Genomic DNA, 19,185 nt, shown 5'->3' with positions numbered 1-19,185 from the left:
ATTCATGGTATAATACCTCAACAATAAACTTTGAAACCTGATATGGAAGGAATGGATTAACGAATGGACTACAGGATAGGCAGACCAAAAATCTTAACTCTTCACTACTATTGTGGGATGGAATAAAGAAAAACCACCATCTGACCACCATGTCAACAGTGAAAATTTCAGATGAGCATTCTGCTTAGCATAAAAAATGAAACTACTAAGTTGTTTAAGAATTAAGAATGAAATGAAATATTGATGACCATTTTGCCAATTTTCTAAATGAAAAAACAAAAAAACTTCTAGGTACATGTAGCAAAACAATGTTGCTACCCACTGATACATTAACTCTTACTTTATCATATTATCTAAATTATCATATTATCAAATTAAAACTAACCAACTGTTTCTGTAACTGAAGCTGGTTCCCCTACAGCTTTTGGATCTGGTACTGGATCAACAGATGAAGACTCCTCTTTCCCTACTTCCTGGATCAACATATTTTCTTCACTTTTGACAACAGGGTTTTGTTTTTTATCTTCAATTTTTACAACACTTTCTTCACTTTTTGTTTTAGAAGGTTCTGAAATAACTTTAGTTTCAACCTTTTCTTCCACTTGTGTGGGAACATTTATGTCCACTGCATTTATATCCTCGCTACCACTAACTAATTCTTGTGATGGTTCTCGACTGGAACCTTCACTTATTCCATTAGTTTGTACATTTGACAAAGAATCTACAGAACTAATAGTTTCTGGAGTTTCTGATTTAGTCCTTGTAGCTTCAACTACTTCTACATTGTTCTGAGAATGCACATTAGATTCACTAGATGAAAGACTTGGGGTGTTTTCTACAGGCAGCTGAACGGCTGAGACATGTGTATTTACAATTGGTTGTTGTGGTATGCTGTTTGTGGTGTCTCCTTCTGTAACAATCGGAGGTTGAGATTGAGGTTCCACCACTGGTGCAGTTTGTACTAAAGGTTGAAGTTGCACACCTGGTGGCGGACCTTCAGTAGAAAGCATCTGTGTAGGATGCTGTCCACCTCCTCCAGATCTCATGGTTGCCGCAACCTGAGCTGCAAACTGGGCACAAATAGCACTAGCTTCGCCTTGTGGAGGAGAAGTACCCCCTTCCTAAAAGAAAATGAAACATATAAAATACAGTTTTTAAAAAGAGTCGTCCTGATCATTTTACTGATAATTTCTTTTAATGTCTGACATACATACATGTTGTTACAATGTCAGTCAAATGTTTTACACAAGTTGCAATGTCAGTCCAAATGTTTTACACAAGTTACAATGTCAGTCAAATGTTTTACACAAGTTACAATGTCAGTCCAAATGTTTTACACAAGTTACAATGTCAGTCCAAATGTTTTACAAAAGTTACAATGTCAGTCCAAATGTTTTACAAAAGTTACAATGTCAGTCCAAATGTTTTACACAAGTTACAATGTCAGTCAAATGTTTTTACACAAGTGAGTGAATTTTTCAAAAGAATTACAGTATTGGAGTAAAGATAATGTATTTTTGACTATCCAAGTGATCTACAAAATGAAATTCTATTCTGGGCACAATACATTAACATTTTAAAAAAGCATTCTGCAAGTATTGCCAAGGACCATAACTCTGCACAAAATCATCAGACCAGAACAAAATTTGAACTTGATCTGTAACTTGTCATGATAAAACTATATACTAATTATCAAATCAATATCTTCAAGCATGACAAAAAAAAGTGAGGAAAACTGATTATTTGAGTGAATTTTCTAAGTTCAAGGACCATAACTCTGCACAAAATCATCAGACCGGAACAAACTTCAACCTTGATCTGTAACTTGTCATGATAAAACAATACACCAAATATCAAATCAATATCTTCAAGCATGACGAAAAAAAGTGTGGAAAACTGATTTGCCGGACTGACATATGGACAGACAGACAAACGAACAGAGTGCAAGCCTAAAGTCCCCTTCGACTTCGTCGGTAGGGGACTAATTAATGTTGTCAAATTGAGCAGTTTAGTCAAACCGGTTACTTGGACAATCTTTGACCTATTAACTGGTTAACCAGTTGTTGATTTGATGTTTTATTAAAGGTCTTCAGTAATCTACAAATGCACGGTTTTATGACAAACTGAATTAAAGTTATGTTTGGGTATTATAGGGCTTGGTCTTGAGTAGTCTTGGTAAAGTTTTGTTTTTAATAATCTAATATTACCATATCTACTGCGTTTGTAATAACTTCATATTGATAAGATGAAAATCTTCTTGCTCTCTGAGAATTGTTTCATTTTCTCTGATGTCTCAGAATATTTTGTGGAGTGTTTCAAAATGAGACGATTATGCGTGTTACTTGTTTCACACAGTATTATACATTAATTCCATTTACAAAATTTGCATTTTACCATTTTCGAGTCGCCATTTTGTTTAAATATGACAAAGCCTGAGACGATGGAGGTGGCATATTTACAATTTTCAATACACATTTATATCAAATCTATTAAAATTGAAAAAAGGTCTGGTCAACCGGTTAGCTTTTTTTGGTATTTGATATACGACAGTTAACCGGTTATCTGATTAACTGTTGACAACACTATTTTAAATACATTAGAACTGTTACTTAAACCATAGGCACTTAAATCAATTCAATTGATTAAATCAGAATTATGAACAGAATTGCAACCAGAGGACTATAAATCAAACTTTCGTTAGAAATAACATTTGATGTTATATTTACACCCCTTTAGAAATTACCTTTTGACAGAATGCTGAACAGCTTAAGGTATTTGTCAGGTATTTGTACATTTATGTTGGTGTAAGACCTATACATTGTGTATGCCCTCACAAACTCCAGCATGCATCTATTTTGTCATACTCATTGCTTTTTGATATGCAAAAAAGTACCAAAGACTCAAATGGCTGGGTTGCACAAAATGAATCACTATCAGAACAATGGTCTATAAAAAACACTTAAATATATGGAAATAGAAAAAGGTAATAGAAAAATAAAGTTCCCAAGAATAAATGGGAAAATATTCCTCAAAGAATTCCATAATAGCAAGTGCACAACTTCAAAATATGTGCAATCTTTCTGTTAAGTTTCAATGATCCATGTTGAAATTGTAAGAGATTACACATAACAGGTAACCCTATTTTCATCAACTTCCACCAGTCAATCAGGCATCACAATACTTTAAGCTGCTTTTGCACTTTGTTCAACCCAGCCAAATATAGCGAAGATATTCAGTCATCCTAATACACATACAATTCATTAAACTCTTTCATTACAGCATATTAAATATTTGCAAGAAAAATTACAACACTTCAACTTGATTTAGCTTTATTAGACAAACCTCAATACTCTCATTAGGAGTTTGTCCTCTAGACCCTGATCCTGTGGATCCAGGTGTTGTTGATCTTGCAGACATGACATCACTAATTATATCTTTGCCAGTATTGGGGTCAACAATGGACAAAATCTTTCTCTCTCTTTTCTGAATTACAGGTTGTGGCGCAGTCATTCCTGGTGTTGATGGTGGCCTCTGTGTTGGTACTTGGTACATTGTCATTGTGTTTTGATATGAAGTCGGTGGCATGCCACTATACCCTCCAGAACTTACTGTTTGCGGTGCTGACATATTGTACGGTGGTTGGGGAGCTGGCATCCTCTGACCACCAGGAAGCTAAAATATTTTACACAGTAGAATATTAGCTTACATATAAAATGAGATTAAATGTCACAGAAGTTTAATAAAATGTTGACACAAAGATATGTTTTACCTGTCAATGCCTGTATGTAATTTGGATAGTATAATGCTTATATTCAAACTTAAATTGCATAACTTTAACATATTATCTACCAAAAAATTTCAATAGAAATGAGATACACCTATGCTAATACAACCCTATACCCAATCCATTACTTGGACAAGGTGATTCTCTTTAGAGTTAAACAATCTTAATCTTTAACTTAAACTCATAAACTGCACAAATTTCAAGGTCAGTTGACCATGACTGAGGGGGTGTTGCCAAATAATCTTCATGGATATACTAATACAACTTTACCAAATATCATGGACTAATCATTAGTGGTACCTCTTTAAGTGACCCAATCATAAATTAGAACAAATGTTTTCCATGCAGTTGATGCAGGAAACATAACATCTCACATAAAAATGTTCAGTTCCATGTTTATGTTGTTACCCATCTCATAGCTTCCAACGTTTCCAGCTTGTGTGAATAAAATGAGATATTGGGTATACATCAATGAGACAACAACTCAAAAAGACATAGAAAACTGAAAGACCACTGGAGATCATCAACAATAGACGTGTCTATACAATTAATTTTATTAAGCCCAGTTGTACTCTTTTTTCGCTGACTTTTCCCCCAAATATAATTGTTCAAACAATAGTAGATATAGCAAGGTGTCTCGCTAACATTACTGATTTTGACTGAATTACATGTCTAAAAGAGTAAGGACTTATAAAATGAATAAAACAAGAATGTGTCTATAGTACATTGATGCCCCACTCGCACTATCATTTTCTATGTTCAGTGGACCGTGAAATTGGGGTCAAAACTCTAATTTGACATAAAAATTAGAAAGATCATATCATAGGGAACATGTGTACTAAGTTTCAAGTTGATTTGACTTCCAACTTCATCAAAAACTACCTTGACCAAAAAATTTATCCTGAAGCGGGACAGACGAACGAACAGACGCACAGACCGAAAAACATAATGCCCCTAGGAGTGGCCTAAAAATTAAATCATTAAACAACTGTATATTACAGAATTCTCAAAAAGTGTTGGTCTGAAGGGTTTGACCACTAAAATTTTGCCAAGAACCGAAATAATTAGGATATTATGCAATTGAAATAATAGTGAGGACCAGCAGATTTTCTTCAAGGACCATCAGGGAAAAAAAAAATTTCCAGAACTGGCATAACCTGAATCTTATCTGATCACTTTACATTGACCAATGAACAAACAAAACGGTATCAAAATCAGGGGACCCCTATCAGACAGAAATTTACACTATTGATTTCAAAGATGAAAAAATTGTGAAAACATTAGGCCAGGCAAAGGCAACTCAAATTAACAATAACTCATAGGAAAGCTAAAATTTTTTGAAAGTTTGGTTATGATTGACTGGTGTTTATCGCTACTTTCTGTACTATTCAATTGTACCTAGTCAATTAAGATTGGAATCGAGCGCACCTGTCGTGTGCAGGATTCGAGCTCGCAACCTCGGTGTTAACAAACTAGTAATACAGTCGTTAAACTTATTCGCCACTTGACCCAGCTTGGGTTTGAAACATATGCATACATTACTAACATTTGACAACAATAATTGAATGATTCATTCAAGTTCACTTGTATAACCGTTGCACACTTGTTCTGCATGCACTAACCAATATTTACAGATGTTATAAATGTAATTTCTTGATAAATCTTACCATCATTGGCTGCATTTGTCCTCCAGGCTGAGACTGAACAATAATCTGTGTACCATAACTATTCATGTTGGTACTTGGTGGCATGAACATTACAGTTGGGTACATCGGACTCTGTCCTTGTCCTGGCATCGGCATTCTCTGCTGTTGAGGAGGCTGCATAGGCCGTTGCGGGTAAAATGGCTGAAACAATAAAACAGTATTCACGATAAACAAGAGTGGAGACAGCAAAATGTCAGGTCTGTATTATTCGATTCGCTCGTGTATGTAACAACGTTTTAGATATTAGCGAGAGAAATTTATGTATTACTGAAAAATTATTACACCAGGGTTTTCGATATCATAAACTAGTCAAAACATTTACTAAATTTTATCATCGGTACAAGGACATCATTCGTAAATATAACTCAACATGCAGACATCTTATACGTTCGGGTATTTCACATCCAATCTTTTATGGTAATATTCTTTACAAAGCACAAAAATGTCAGTATTCACCTCAAAAGCTAACAAAACCTTTAAACAGACTTATTAAGAAGGGATACAGTTACGATACTGTTGTCAGGTCATTAAAGATTGCATATTTTGGCTTTAATATTGATTCACTTATAGGGTCTTTGCATCGGAATTAAACACATTTATTCTAAAACCAGTTGTTGGCATGACAAGGGTTATGTTCTTCTCATATATTTTATGACAGTATAATACTAAACCCCTAACAGGAGGGATTGTGCCTGATATTCATATGATGAAGACATAATCTTTCAATCAGTTTAATTGAGGTCTGGAGCTGGCATGTCAGTTACTGCTAGTAGTCTGTTGCTATTTATGTATTATTGTCATTTTGTTTATTTTCTTTTGTTTCCTATTCTGACATCGGACTCGGACTTCTCTTATACTGAGTTTTACTGTGCGTACTGTTGTGCGTTTGTTTTTACTACATTGGCTAGAGGTATAGGGGGAGGGTTGAGATCTCAAAAAACATGTTTAACCCCGCCGCATTTTTGCGCCTGTCCCAAGTCAGGAGCCTCTGGCCTTTGTTAGTCTTGTATCATTTTTAATTTTAGTTTCCTGTGTATAATTTGGAGTTCAGTATGACGTCAATTATCACTGAACTAGTATACATATTTGTTTAGGGGCCAGCTGAAGGACGCCTCCAGGTGCGGGAGTTTCTCGTTGCATTGAAGACCCATTGGTGGCCTTCGGCTGTTGTCTGCTCTATGGTCGGGTCGTTGTCTCTTTGACACATTCCCCATTTCTATTCTCAATTTTATTGTAGGTTAATTGTATGAATATTGTCCAGAGTAGGTTTTTATAATGCATAAGTTTGTGAGTGCAATATATATTCTTTGTGGAATAATATTCAACAATATTTATGCAATAACCCTTTGATTGTACAATGAACATTATATTAAGTTATGGTCAAAACTAGTTACTTCATGTATTTAAATTCAAACTTTTAATCTTGCATCAAAATTATTAAATGCATCCTGGGTAGAGTTTCAGGTAAATTAAGGCATTATACCCTCAAAATCTAAATGCCTAGCATCATAAATTTAAAAGCTGCTCAAAAACACTTAATTAAAGTAGAGCAGACCATGCCCATTTTCCCTTCTACTAGACTTTTTTGTATCTTATATACATACTGCTGGTGTCCTTTGCTGTGGTTGTTGTTGATACATGTTTTGTTGCTGAGCAAGGGCTTGGCCTTGTGCCAACTGTTGATTATTCAATTGTTTACTTATATCATGGGGATAGTTCTGTTGTGGATTCACCTGCTGTTGAATAAATTGCTGTAAAAATAAGAGTATACTTAAAAAAAAAAAAAAAAATTTAAGCATACACTTTCCCCATCATTTAGTATCAAATAGATTTAGAGTAGGCAATTGAAATTTAGATTTTAGATTCCAAATACCGTGTCAAGATTTTTTTTGGACAGATCAACTTAAATTTATACACAAGCAAAATAAATGGAGAATGTGTCCAGTGGACACAGATGATGCCCCACCTTGCATATAACGTTATAAAGGGACTAAACTCAAGAATGATAAAAAGTGACTCCACCCAAATTCTAACTTGATCTGAGTTTTAAGGTAATAAGCATTGTGTATAAGTTTCATAACATTTGGTTGAGGCAAACTAAAGTTAGAGAACGGAAACCAATTTTGGGATGTACGGACGGACGTACAAGGGTAACACTCAATTTTTCCATTTATAAAGGGGCATAACTCTAGAACGATTTAAGTGACGCCACCAAAATTCAAACTTGATCTGTGTTTTGTGGTAATAAGCATTGTGTATAAGTTTCATAACATTTGGTTGAGGCAAACTAAAGTAAGGGAACGGAAACTAAAAATTTTGCAATTTTTCCATTTATAAAGGGGCATAACTCTAGAACGGTTAAAGTGATGCCACCCAAATTCTAACTTGATCTGAGTTTTAAGGTAATAAGTATTGTGTATAAGTTTCATAACATTTGGTTGAGGCAAACTTAAGTTAGAGAACGGAAACCAATTTTGGGATGTACGGACGGACGGACGTACAAGGGTAACACTCAATGCTCCCTCCGGTGACAGCGGGGGCATAAAAAGGAAAGTCATATCATTAAGTAAAAAGATTACAAATAAATATACTCTGCTCACTTTTGAATCTCTTAAAATCTTATCATACATCAATGGCTAAATAGTATATGAAATTTACAACAAATACACGTATAAAAATTACATTATAAGTAATGTTGTAAGTAATCTAATTGTTAAATGCTTCTCTAACAGGAAGATCAAATTTGATAGATGACTGCACAAATTTTATTTAATTTTTATTATCTAATTTTTTATCATAATTTCATGATTAACATTGTATTTTCATATCAAGTATTATAAACAAGTAATTAAGTATTGATATCGAGGAAATTGAAGGAATTTAACTTAGTATACACTTCGTAACATACCTGTTGCACCTGTTGTGGATTAAAAAACCCTCCTTGAGAAATGTAAAACTGTGGCTGCTGTTGTACTTGCTCCTCTTGTGGTACCCCTAAAACAAATCATGCCTTAACATTATTTCAATGATCTTTGAGACAATGCCCGAGAGACAATAAGTATCACAACCCCACATAAGCTCATTCCTTCCTTTTCTGCAAATACACAATGATGTATGTAGCTGTCTCATGACAAACTTTTGAATCCACTGGCCAGATGCTAAAATTTATATCTAGATTTTTACAATCCTGGGCTAATGGGTGTGTGGTTAAGAGAAAAGACTGATGTAGACTGGTTGTTTAAACAGCCAGTGCTCTCCTCAGCCCCTAACATCATTGTGGAACCGCTGTGCTATCAATCTAGCTGCGGTTTCATGGATCAAATATTAACAATAGTCATGTTTTAATGAAGTAACAAATTAATTCTGATGAAAATCTAAATCTGATGATGTACCCTCATGTAACAATGGATAGAAGTGAAAGAAAAATACCTTGATTTGTTTGCATGAAAAGTTGTTCCTTTTGAAATAATATATGATCCGTCTACAAATTCGATGATTTCCATTCTTTTCTTAAATATATTAGTTGTCAATGTCTTTGATTTTCTTAATTAAAAAATGAAAAATTACAGATGAGCGAGCTTAAACACCCAGGCGATAACATATTGCTTTTGGCGGTCAAGGAGCCAAGGCTACTTCTTCATCCTAGTCACTCAGTAGTGCAAGTCCAGATACTACAAAACATACTAACCCATAATACCCTAGAAGAATGAAATACAATATGTGAATATTTCTAATGAAAGCAGATCCTACAAAAAGCATGCAGCCTAACATATACATATATACTTACAACTGTTAAAATTTGGTGTTCCTCTTGGACTGTATAAGGTTAAGGAAAAGGACTAAGAGTTTAAATATTTTAAATCATCCCATTTCTAGCACAACAAAGCTTTTAATTTGCAACCTGGTACCCGCAAACATAATACAAGTTCTTGATCTAGAATAGTATATCTCTGACACCCTACTATACAAGGAACAAAGGGAATAAACTTACCCTTTTTACTGACACAATTTCCCATAAAGCATGAGCTACAAAAGGGAATATGTTTAAGAATCATATCACTTCAATGCATTTGTAGATGTGCATATACATACCTAATTTTTATCTATTATTTACATGGAAATACCTGTAATGTACTTGCATTAATTCACATGGACACATATCATTTCAGATGTAACGACAATGATAAAAAGATGCCCTTGTTCCTAACAGTAGAGACTTTACTTGTAAAAATATAAACTAGAAGGCAAATCAAAAAATCTGGACTGACCTTTTAAAAAATTTTAATGCACATATGATAAAAGGCAAAGACTTTATTTTTAAAAATTTAACCCAAGTTTATACATATTTGGCAAAAGTTTTAAGATCATAAACTGACTTTAACTGGTTTCAAGAGGTTGGAGATCAGATCTTTTTTTTAATAAAATTGCCAATAGCACATTTAATTAAATACAAATGTATATATATATATATATTTGTCCAAAAGATCAATAAAATAAGTTGGTTAGATTGGTAACAGGAAATGTTGAACATGATTTTTACTTCCATAAGCTGCAACTGAAACACATTAACATTTACATAGTTATGCCACTCCATCATCCCTTATTTCCTCATCCATATATTGTATGTCTTTAATCAAATGTATTTTCAACATTTTTTACCCAGTCTTGGTCCCTTTTTACCTGAAATATGTTCCACGTAAGGCTATCTCTGGATCATGTCTTGTTTCTAACTGTACATCTTTTTCGGAGAAGTGGAAGATTTGGTCTGTTAAACAGTCAAATTGGCTTTTTTTGGGATTGGGGGAGGAGATTGGTTTCTGTTATCCTTTTCATGTATTTGTGAATCATTAGGCTTTTAAAGCATATAGCACATACAGTACTAATGCACACTGTTTTGATTTTTAGAAGTAAAATTAAAAAAATAAGAAGTCCCGAAAACAAAAGAAGAAATTCTAAATAATGTGACTTTGTCTAAAAATAAACATTACAATATACTTTCTGAAAATGCCAGAGTTTTTCCCAGGAAATACCCTAATAATATACCAATAAAAATACATGTCAGATTGACCTTAAAAACTTTAACAAAAAAAAAAAAAACTCAGAAGAAAAATACATGTCACTGGTATTTAGAAAAGACATTAAAATTAAAAAAAAACATACTAATAAAATTACTAATAATGTACAGTATATAAGGCATCAAAATAAGCAAAACAAGAATTCTTACTTTCTTTTCGGAAATTGTACATATCTAATAATCAGTGCTTCTTTTCATTATATACAGCTTCCATTGTATGTTATTATTTTCACTTTTGTTCATCATTACAACAAAGACTATTGTGTATCTACTAATAATTTGTGTATTGGCAAATATCCAATATCTGACAAAAATTACACATCACCACATGTCAAGAATCCTAAATATCATTTAAGGGTTAATTCAGAGAAAATTCATAAAACATATTCCAAAATATCCAAATTCATTTTGATTACATACTAAATACTGTTGATAATAACACCGTTATGTGTTTTCATCTCTTTTCCATGATGTCGTAATTAATGTCATGTGATATGTGCACGCTCAAAGAATGTGGTTCCTCGTTCGAAAAGCCCCGCCTTCATAACGAGCTGTCGAACTATTTCTACAGAAAAAAAACAAAATAAACAAAAAAAATCACTCTAAAATCAGTTTTGCAATCAATAGTTCAATGAACTTGGATATATCTCACATAAGTTGTCCCGAAAACTGCAAACGTGACAGGACGAAAACCGGCATCTGTTCTCGTGCAAACTGACATGAAATAAAATGAATAAACCTAAGAAGTACATCAAAACAATTGTTGACTATGCATAAAAAGGATACGTTACACTTCTCTGCTGCGTATGTCCTGTTATTTGAGATGGTGTAGGTGATTTCACTTTTGGTACATTCGACATTTCATTCAACGTGAAAAGGAAGCGGTTTAGTCCTGGAAAAGGACCCTTCCGATGCTTGTTTCCCAAGCTCTGTCTCCTACATAAATTGAAACAAAATCATTTTTGTTAGAGTTCGTGTATTCAATTTTCATACTCACTAGTATTTAGATTATTATGATGGTCAGATAATCAACGATGGCGTAAGATTGTAGTCATGTAAATAAGTATGGCTACCTTGTTGAGGGTCTGCAAGGAGACGTAGCTCGGCTATTTCCGGTTACAATACGGAGGTTATCGGCAAGGGTCAAAGGTTACCATAAATGTTGTTTGAAGCTGTGTCAGTTTTTTTTAAAATTCTCCTGATTTGATTATAATAGAAGATAATCTGAGTTTCTTTGTCACGATTTATACATCAGTGAAAATAGACGAGGTTAGAGTGAAATCGTAGAAACGTTAGAAAGGTAAAGTGCAAGAAAAAGGGGGGTAATATTGGTACACACAAAGTCACAGGACAATTACCATTTGCCGATGTCAAACCTGGGAACAGTATATCTGTTCCTGGTCAAACTCATATGGAAGAGTGGCACTTGATCAGTTCACTAGTGGTATATCTGGTATTATTTTCGTAAATAAATTCTGCTTATGATAAAAACATGCAACAGATAGATTTATGATTTGAGTAAAAGGTATAGTCTAGATGGACCTTATTGCTATTTGGAAATCTGCGCCACTTGACGTGAGAATATGCGCTTCTTGAACTATTGATGTCATACAACAATCACTTTTCCATTGTGGCATCAAATATTCTATTATGACGTCAAAATTTTACGGGAACCTATGTGATGTCCAGTAAATGGCGGACAATTAGTGATTTGGTGTATTGCTAATCAACGTGCTCTAAAACCAGAGACATATACAGATACTATTCATGTCTCTGCTAAAACCAAGGATTTATATAATTCCTTGCCAAAACTGAGCTTAATAATTACATTAAATTTAGATACAACATATAATGATGATAAAACTTGTAACAAAACAAATAAATGTATAAGCAATTAACTTTTAACCAGCAATAAAATTTAACTCGGTATATAATTTAGCTGAAGCTGCCCTGCACAACATGTACAATATAGACTGATCAAGACGTATAAAACCACATTTATGATGCAGATAATTGTAAATGGGTCATAACCCTGAGGAAAAGGTTCAACTTCCATCCCAAATGTAAAAATATAAAACAACAAAGGGATGTTCTGCTGGGTGCTTGGTGTCATCAGAAACAGATATAATAAGTACCACAGATTGGCATAGACAATCTCACCAATATCATACATGTAACATCATTCCCAGCAGTCCCTGTTGAGATTACTTAAGAGTTCATATAACTGTATTGTATCCAAAACAATCTGTTGAAACATCTTGTTCATTTTGCTTGTTTTGTGGAAAGGTGAACAATACATGTATATCGGAACATCTTGTTCATTTTGCTTGTTTTGTGGAAAGGTGAACAATATATTGGAACATCTTTGTTCATTTTGCTTGTTTTGTGGAAAGGCAAATAAATCTTCAGGATAGTAAATTAAAGAAACAAGAACATTGTTATCAGAATGTAACACATAGGTAAATTGCGAAATAAGATAAGACTCATCAATTTCTTATTTACAAAAACTTAAATAAAAGGAGAAAAATATTAAATAATCTCAATTGTCCATTTGCCATTTGCCAATTACCAATTTTATTCTATTATTACACACTTTTAACACAAACTGAGTCTGTTTCCATTTGTTAATTGTAGACTAGTTCTATATCGAACTAAAAAGGTTTCTAACCAAGCAAAGCATGATAAGTTGAAAGTGATACATAAGCGTTTTAACCAATTTTCAGTTTGATTATAAAAAATATTTCAGATGAACAAAAAATTTAATGTAATAGACCACTTTCGAGTTATGTCCTTCACCGGAAAAGTTCGTCAATTTTGTGCGCCTTTGTGACGTCATTTACCAGATAGAGGGGATCGCCTGTATCCCTGCTCTATTAAAGTTCATCAAGCGTCTTTGTGATTGTCATTATGCAGGATAAACTAGAAATAATATTTGTTCTGTAAGTGCTTAATCACAATTCCCTAATGACAGCAGTGCTGATTATCAATTATAAGACTTTAATTTGCCGAATAATTCGTGAAATATAGCATTATCATTTTTTCAACCAACCGCTCAACATAGGAATGGAAGTGATGATGCCCCTAAACGCACGAATGATGTTCACTTAAACCAAAGTTTTTGACGGAAATGCAACAAACTCGAAAGTTGTCTATTAAAAGATTTGAAAAACTTTTAAAGGCTACACACATTATGCAAAGATAAATTTCCACTGGCTCTCCATTGTCAATGAAAATTTATGTCCCTCCTAAAGGAGACAACTAAAAAATAGATCTCTAATTACAGAGTCAATTACAGGAATTGGTAAATAGACTATTTAGGCATAATAAATAAACTCAAAAATGAAATATCTTTTAATGGTTCACCTTCAAAAATGTAAAAGGAACATGAGGAAGGAAAAGTTAGAATATTTTTGATAAAAGCAAAATATTTTTTAAATGATTTCTCTAAATGAACATTGAAATCCAACACAACCATAATTGACAAAATGTAAACCAAATTAAAGGTTAACTATTGATATATTAGGCAGAACATATTTTTATAGTTTTCATGAAAAATAGAAATGATCAACAATTTATTTTTACGTAATACACGAACTTCTGACACAATTTTACTAAAAATGGGATGAAAAATAACTGACTATTATTTGATCTCTTGAGATATATGTCAATGGTTTCAGAAAAGGTATCTCTCAAAAGGATTACAATTCGACTTTGACCAAATTAAGGAGACCTTTTACATGTCCCTTTTGCAATATTTTATGGCAAATAAATGCAGATTGTTGCCATGGATACACAAGAAAAAACTTTTAATTTACCATTTTAGCTATTGGAAATTAAATCTCTGAAAGATGCTGATGATATACATGCATCTTATGCAAATATATGACACAAACAGTAAGCTTGATTTGTTAGATGGCAAAAGCAAGAGGAGGGTTTAAATCTATGGAGGTCAATTCATATTTTCTCTCCTGACAGCATATTGTGACTTTAAGCTGCACAAGTTTGAGACCCAATAAGGGTTAAAGACTCTTAGGGTATTACAAAGTTTTCCATCTTATAACATTTAACTCAGACACTGTTCGGTAAAATCAAGGAATTGTTTATTTTAAGAAGGACTGTAAACACGGCTTATTTCGACAAACACTTCTCACAGAGCAATTATCCATGTTTGTCTCGTCAGAAGTATGATAAATAAGATAATGAATAATGACAGAGGTCCTGAAATGTGTATTAGTGAGTGATTTTGACTTGTTCAGATTTCATCTCAATGCATTTTCCACCTTTGATTTTAATATATATATTTGTAATAATAGGTGTATAGGGATATTGCAAGAATATAGGTGAATATTGTTACCAGTAGATTTTTAGATTGCACAAGCTAGCGAGTGTGTGTGTTAATATATATTTAAATATTCAAACTTTTGACATGGGTTATTCCATCTAACTAGAATTAAGAAAACTGATAAAGAGAAAAACTAGGTGTTTCACTACAATTGATGTATTTCAGTCTGATTAAATAATTTCTTAGAAACTGTAAATAACAGGACTATTGCAGCAGCTTTTCTATACATACTCTTTTTATAATGTTACATTTGTAGCCAGAACTATATGTTCAATATTATCAGTATTTCACAGTTTCCAATTGGCCAATCTGGCTAATAACTTAAAATTTCCCAGTATGACAACTAATGCAAGACACAAATTTAAGTGATACAATTAAGAAATTTAACCAAATATATTCTTGCAGGCAATTAATGAATGGGTATTATTGATTTTAATGCTTTATCTGTGAAAAATCTCCAGGAAGTATATTTGCAATTCCCATGGGGCAGGGAACTGGCAGAAGTGTCATGTTGAGGACATAGTTAGCAGGAGGATTAGCTAATTACATAAGGTCATGACCCCTGGCATGGAGATGATTTATTATGTAAAATGTGTCTACTGAAATTCAATTACATGATTATTTTTATCTGGAAGGGGTCATATTTCATGACTGTCTTCACTAGACTATTAAACTGGTTTTTGTAACTGGTTCCTGGAAATAATCTATATTGTCATATTTTTCATATTAGAATTGACTACATATATTTTTTCTTGATCTTAAAGTAGATCTATTGATTTTGGGGGAAAGTGATGATATTAACATATACTCATATACTTTAAAAAAAAAGTTGTAAGGAAATATTACTTTGCTTATTAAAATATATTGCATTACACAGTATACAAGGAAAAAATGTTCTAAGTAACTTGTGTCTTATCATTTTGCTTTACATTTAGAATATTTAAAATGCATTTTCAATGATTGTTGTCATGTTTGGATGTGTATTTGGATCATATCAGTATCAATAGAAAAATATATATAAAAAGGCATTAAAAGAAATGAAAGTATTAAAATTTGTTTCCTACATATTTTTTAGCTGTGAACTGATTGAAAATAGTTACTTCGATTCGATTGTTAAACATCTCAGTTTAGCAACAAGACCAGTACATTTATACATGATTGAACAGGCTTTAAAAATAACCCCATGAACAATTTTTTGTTGGATAATTTAGAACATTTTTTGCATAATGACCTGAATACTGTTATTTAATTGTGACCTTTTAGGTCAATGGTCAGTTAAATTAGGGACATTATGTAAATGGATGGTAATAGATTACAAAAATATATTGTTTGTGATTAATATTGACCAAAGGTCATGATACTACATGCATAATGTGTTTTGCCACAAGATATATGTACTGTTTTATAAAATAAACATATATATGTGAGTAAATATAAATTATTTATATTGTGACATATCTTATACCAAATGGAAAGTATACATAAAGGAAATGAATTTAAAGAAACAGTTTTGCTGTATTCTTATTCTTATTATTTGAAAATATGGTGTAAGAGTCCATGAATTAATAAAATGAAGCATAAATTAACAGGGCTATACATATTTGCTTTGCAAAGAACAAATATAATCAGCTTAATCTCTTAAAATTTCTGACTAATCCAAAGACAAGTGCTGGTGAAAGGAAAATCCCCCCTCCCCCTTTCTTTCTCTACTTTGGTCTTACTTCAAGAGTTATCATGAATATTCACTGTAAATCTCTCGAAACCAGAAGAATGACTTTGTCTCAAAACGTCTAACATTGGTGTGACTTTTTAGGTTACTGTTTTGTCAGTCTTAGGCAAGTCAGAAGTTTTCTGATAAGGTCCATTTTGGAATACATACTTATAAATAATTAATCATCAATATTAGGTATACATCGATACTCTCAACTGTATGCATGATACGATGCCATGTGTTTTAATGTTTGCATGATTTAGTAGCCATTTGAATTCGAATTGTTGTGAGTGAGATATGAATTATAATCTGTTTTTTGGAAAATGACGCTATCAGCGGCATGTTTCCGATACCATTGACCAGAACTAACGGAAGTTGATTATGCCTCCGCCTACCGCACTCGGTTTCATATTTACTGTTTTACATACTAACTGGAATCTGCTTGTATTACGCTACACTCTAACAAAGTCTTTGTTAAAGTGTTGTAGTCGGACGGGAACCAGTTTACATACGTTATTTCATTTACCAAAAAGATATCTTGACCTGTCCATATGTTTTTTGTTATTAAATGGTATTTGGAGCTATCCCTTTGTTATATTTTTCATATTTATTCGAGCTTTCACTTTTATGCACATGTCTTACAATCGTAAACAATCGGTATTTATACATGATAAATAGATCCATTTTGTTATGGTGTTGGACTTTTTACCCTCCAATGATCAGCAATCGCTAGACAAAATAGTTCTCCTAAATAATGTCAGCCTTTCATGCCATTTCAACTTTACAATCATTAAAAAAGTAATAATCGGAATCATTTTGATATCCATTGGATAGAAACTGGTCTTTATCAAGATTTACGAAGATTTTAATAATCGGAAATTAGTAATACGGTTATACCCACGCGGTGCGTATGAATCTTTGTTCACAAAGTTATAGCAGCAGAGTCTGTAAATATGGACAGATACAGATTTGTTTTCCGTATTGGCCGAGTTCTGATCCGGCCAAAACAGGATTTCGGAACGTCTCTAGTTTTTAGATCGTAAGTCATGATAAACTCAAACTGAAAGTAAACAGTTGTTTGTACGACGCAGTTTTTATTTACTCACCATAAACAAGCTGAAACGTTCAGTATGGCATATATTTTAGGTTAAAGACGGTCCCATTCATTTGAAAAGCATTTTGAAAGTAGACGATGGAATTATTTCAGGTTTAGGGAACGAGTAAATTATCACAAAGTTCATTTCTTGACGACCTCATAACTTCATCATGTCGATTTTTACTGTTCACTTTCGCTTCTCATGTTTTGTAAACGGTCTTTTATTTTTAAACCCGAACCAGGCATATGCATTCTGTAATTGCGCAAATCTTCGTTCTTTGGTCAATTGGCTTATGGATAGTTGTATCAATTTCAACTCTTACATTATTTAAAAAAAAAATATATTTGCATTACACATGCAATGGCAGTACCTTTCCAATTACTATTTATGTGTTGTGTCTAAATTAAAGTTGTAACACTTTATAGTGACTGGAAAGGGTAGAAAAATTCATCAGATGAGAAAAGGCTGAAGATGCATGGAAACGGCACCAAATCATTAGATATTGCATCTTATAAAAAGAAACTGAGATTTGGATAGTTCCACTTCAAGGTAAAAATGTTTATCTCTTGTGAAATGAAATAAAAAAATATTGTAACACTGTAGTTAATCATGGTTAATTAATAAAGATACTATTACATGTATTTCTGTATTGGCCTTATTGTTGGTCCTCGGCCAGCAGTATTGGCCTTCGGCTTCGCCTCAGACCAATACACCAAGACATGAACCAATAACAAGGACAATACAGAAATACTTACGCAATAATATTATAGAATGACAGTATGGTTCAATAGCGGGAATCAGCCCCTCAACTACTTTTTACATAAATATTAACTTCTGGCTTCAATTCCTTGTTCGTCTTGTCTGGAGATCTTGTTGTAGTTCCAGTTAGGCAAGCATTTTAGAGACGTATCCCGTCCATCCTCTCTTGACTTGTAATTTCTGGTGATAGATTTTGCCGCTTGACGTATCTTTTCAAGCTTGTTTTTTTTTTGTTACCGTGTAGGGGTCCCATACTATGGCTCCATATTAAATTGTAAGATCCATTCCTAAAGGTCTAGATCATTGTTCTAATCTGACACAAATTTCAATAACTGGAATGCTACCCGAGTTGAATATATGGTGACCTACTAGAACAGCATTATCACTATTGGAATTGTGTTTAATACCATGATTGTTCAATGTCATTAACTTAAATGGAGACAGACATTTGACCTGAAAGGTGGTGTGGGAGTGCAAAATCAAAAACTAACTGACTATGATATATGGTTAAAGAATGAATATCAATTACATGGGTCAACATGGTCAAGGGCAGAGTTGTTATGAAATAACAATATGGCAGAGAAGTGGTTTCAAGTTTCATATAAAGCGACCTGACTGACATGAAATAAAAAATCAAAGGAGTATCCCTATTTGTCTAATCTTCAAGGTGAAATAAAACTAGTAAAACAATATTATACTATTGTCTAAATCT

General features: G+C 33.0%; 2 protein-coding genes across 5 annotated transcripts in view; one reads left to right on the top strand and one right to left on the bottom strand.

Annotated features, from left to right (window-relative positions):
• Positions 1–11,030, bottom strand: part of LOC127719697 (eukaryotic translation initiation factor 4 gamma 1-like) — a 40,435-nt gene extending 29,405 nt beyond the window's left edge. The window contains exons 1-6 of one of the 4 annotated variants that reach the window (XM_052225935.1): positions 10,985–11,030; positions 8,399–8,484; positions 7,095–7,241; positions 5,452–5,631; positions 3,343–3,672; positions 386–1,121 (exon numbers count right to left, since the gene is read on the bottom strand). In XM_052225935.1, the coding sequence (XP_052081895.1) occupies positions 386–1,121; positions 3,343–3,672; positions 5,452–5,631; positions 7,095–7,130 (1,282 nt within the window). In that variant the 5' untranslated portion in view covers positions 7,131–7,241; positions 8,399–8,484; positions 10,985–11,030. Of the gene's footprint in view, positions 1–385; positions 1,122–3,342; positions 3,673–5,451; positions 5,632–7,094; positions 7,242–8,398; positions 8,485–8,919; positions 8,984–9,481; positions 9,517–10,714; positions 10,902–10,984 lie in introns of those variants that run through there. The other 3 variants (XM_052225933.1, XM_052225932.1, XM_052225934.1) reach the window with 3 other exon arrangements.
• A 675-nt stretch (positions 11,031–11,705) lies between these two features.
• Positions 11,706–19,185, top strand: part of LOC127719701 (lysosomal amino acid transporter 1 homolog) — a 33,518-nt gene continuing 26,038 nt past the window's right edge. Inside the window, exon 1 of the mRNA XM_052225938.1 lies at positions 11,706–11,864. The gene's annotated coding sequence lies outside the window, so the exon portion shown is untranslated. The remainder of the gene's footprint in view (positions 11,865–19,185) is intronic.

The sequence above is a fragment of the Mytilus californianus genome, unplaced genomic scaffold (genome assembly GCF_021869535.1).
Source record: "Mytilus californianus isolate M0D057914Y unplaced genomic scaffold, xbMytCali1.0.p SCAF_11, whole genome shotgun sequence".
Lineage (NCBI taxonomy): Eukaryota > Metazoa > Mollusca > Bivalvia > Mytilida > Mytilidae > Mytilus > Mytilus californianus.
Note: the sequence above shows the minus strand (reverse complement) of the source record. Positions and strands in the feature narration are given on the sequence as shown.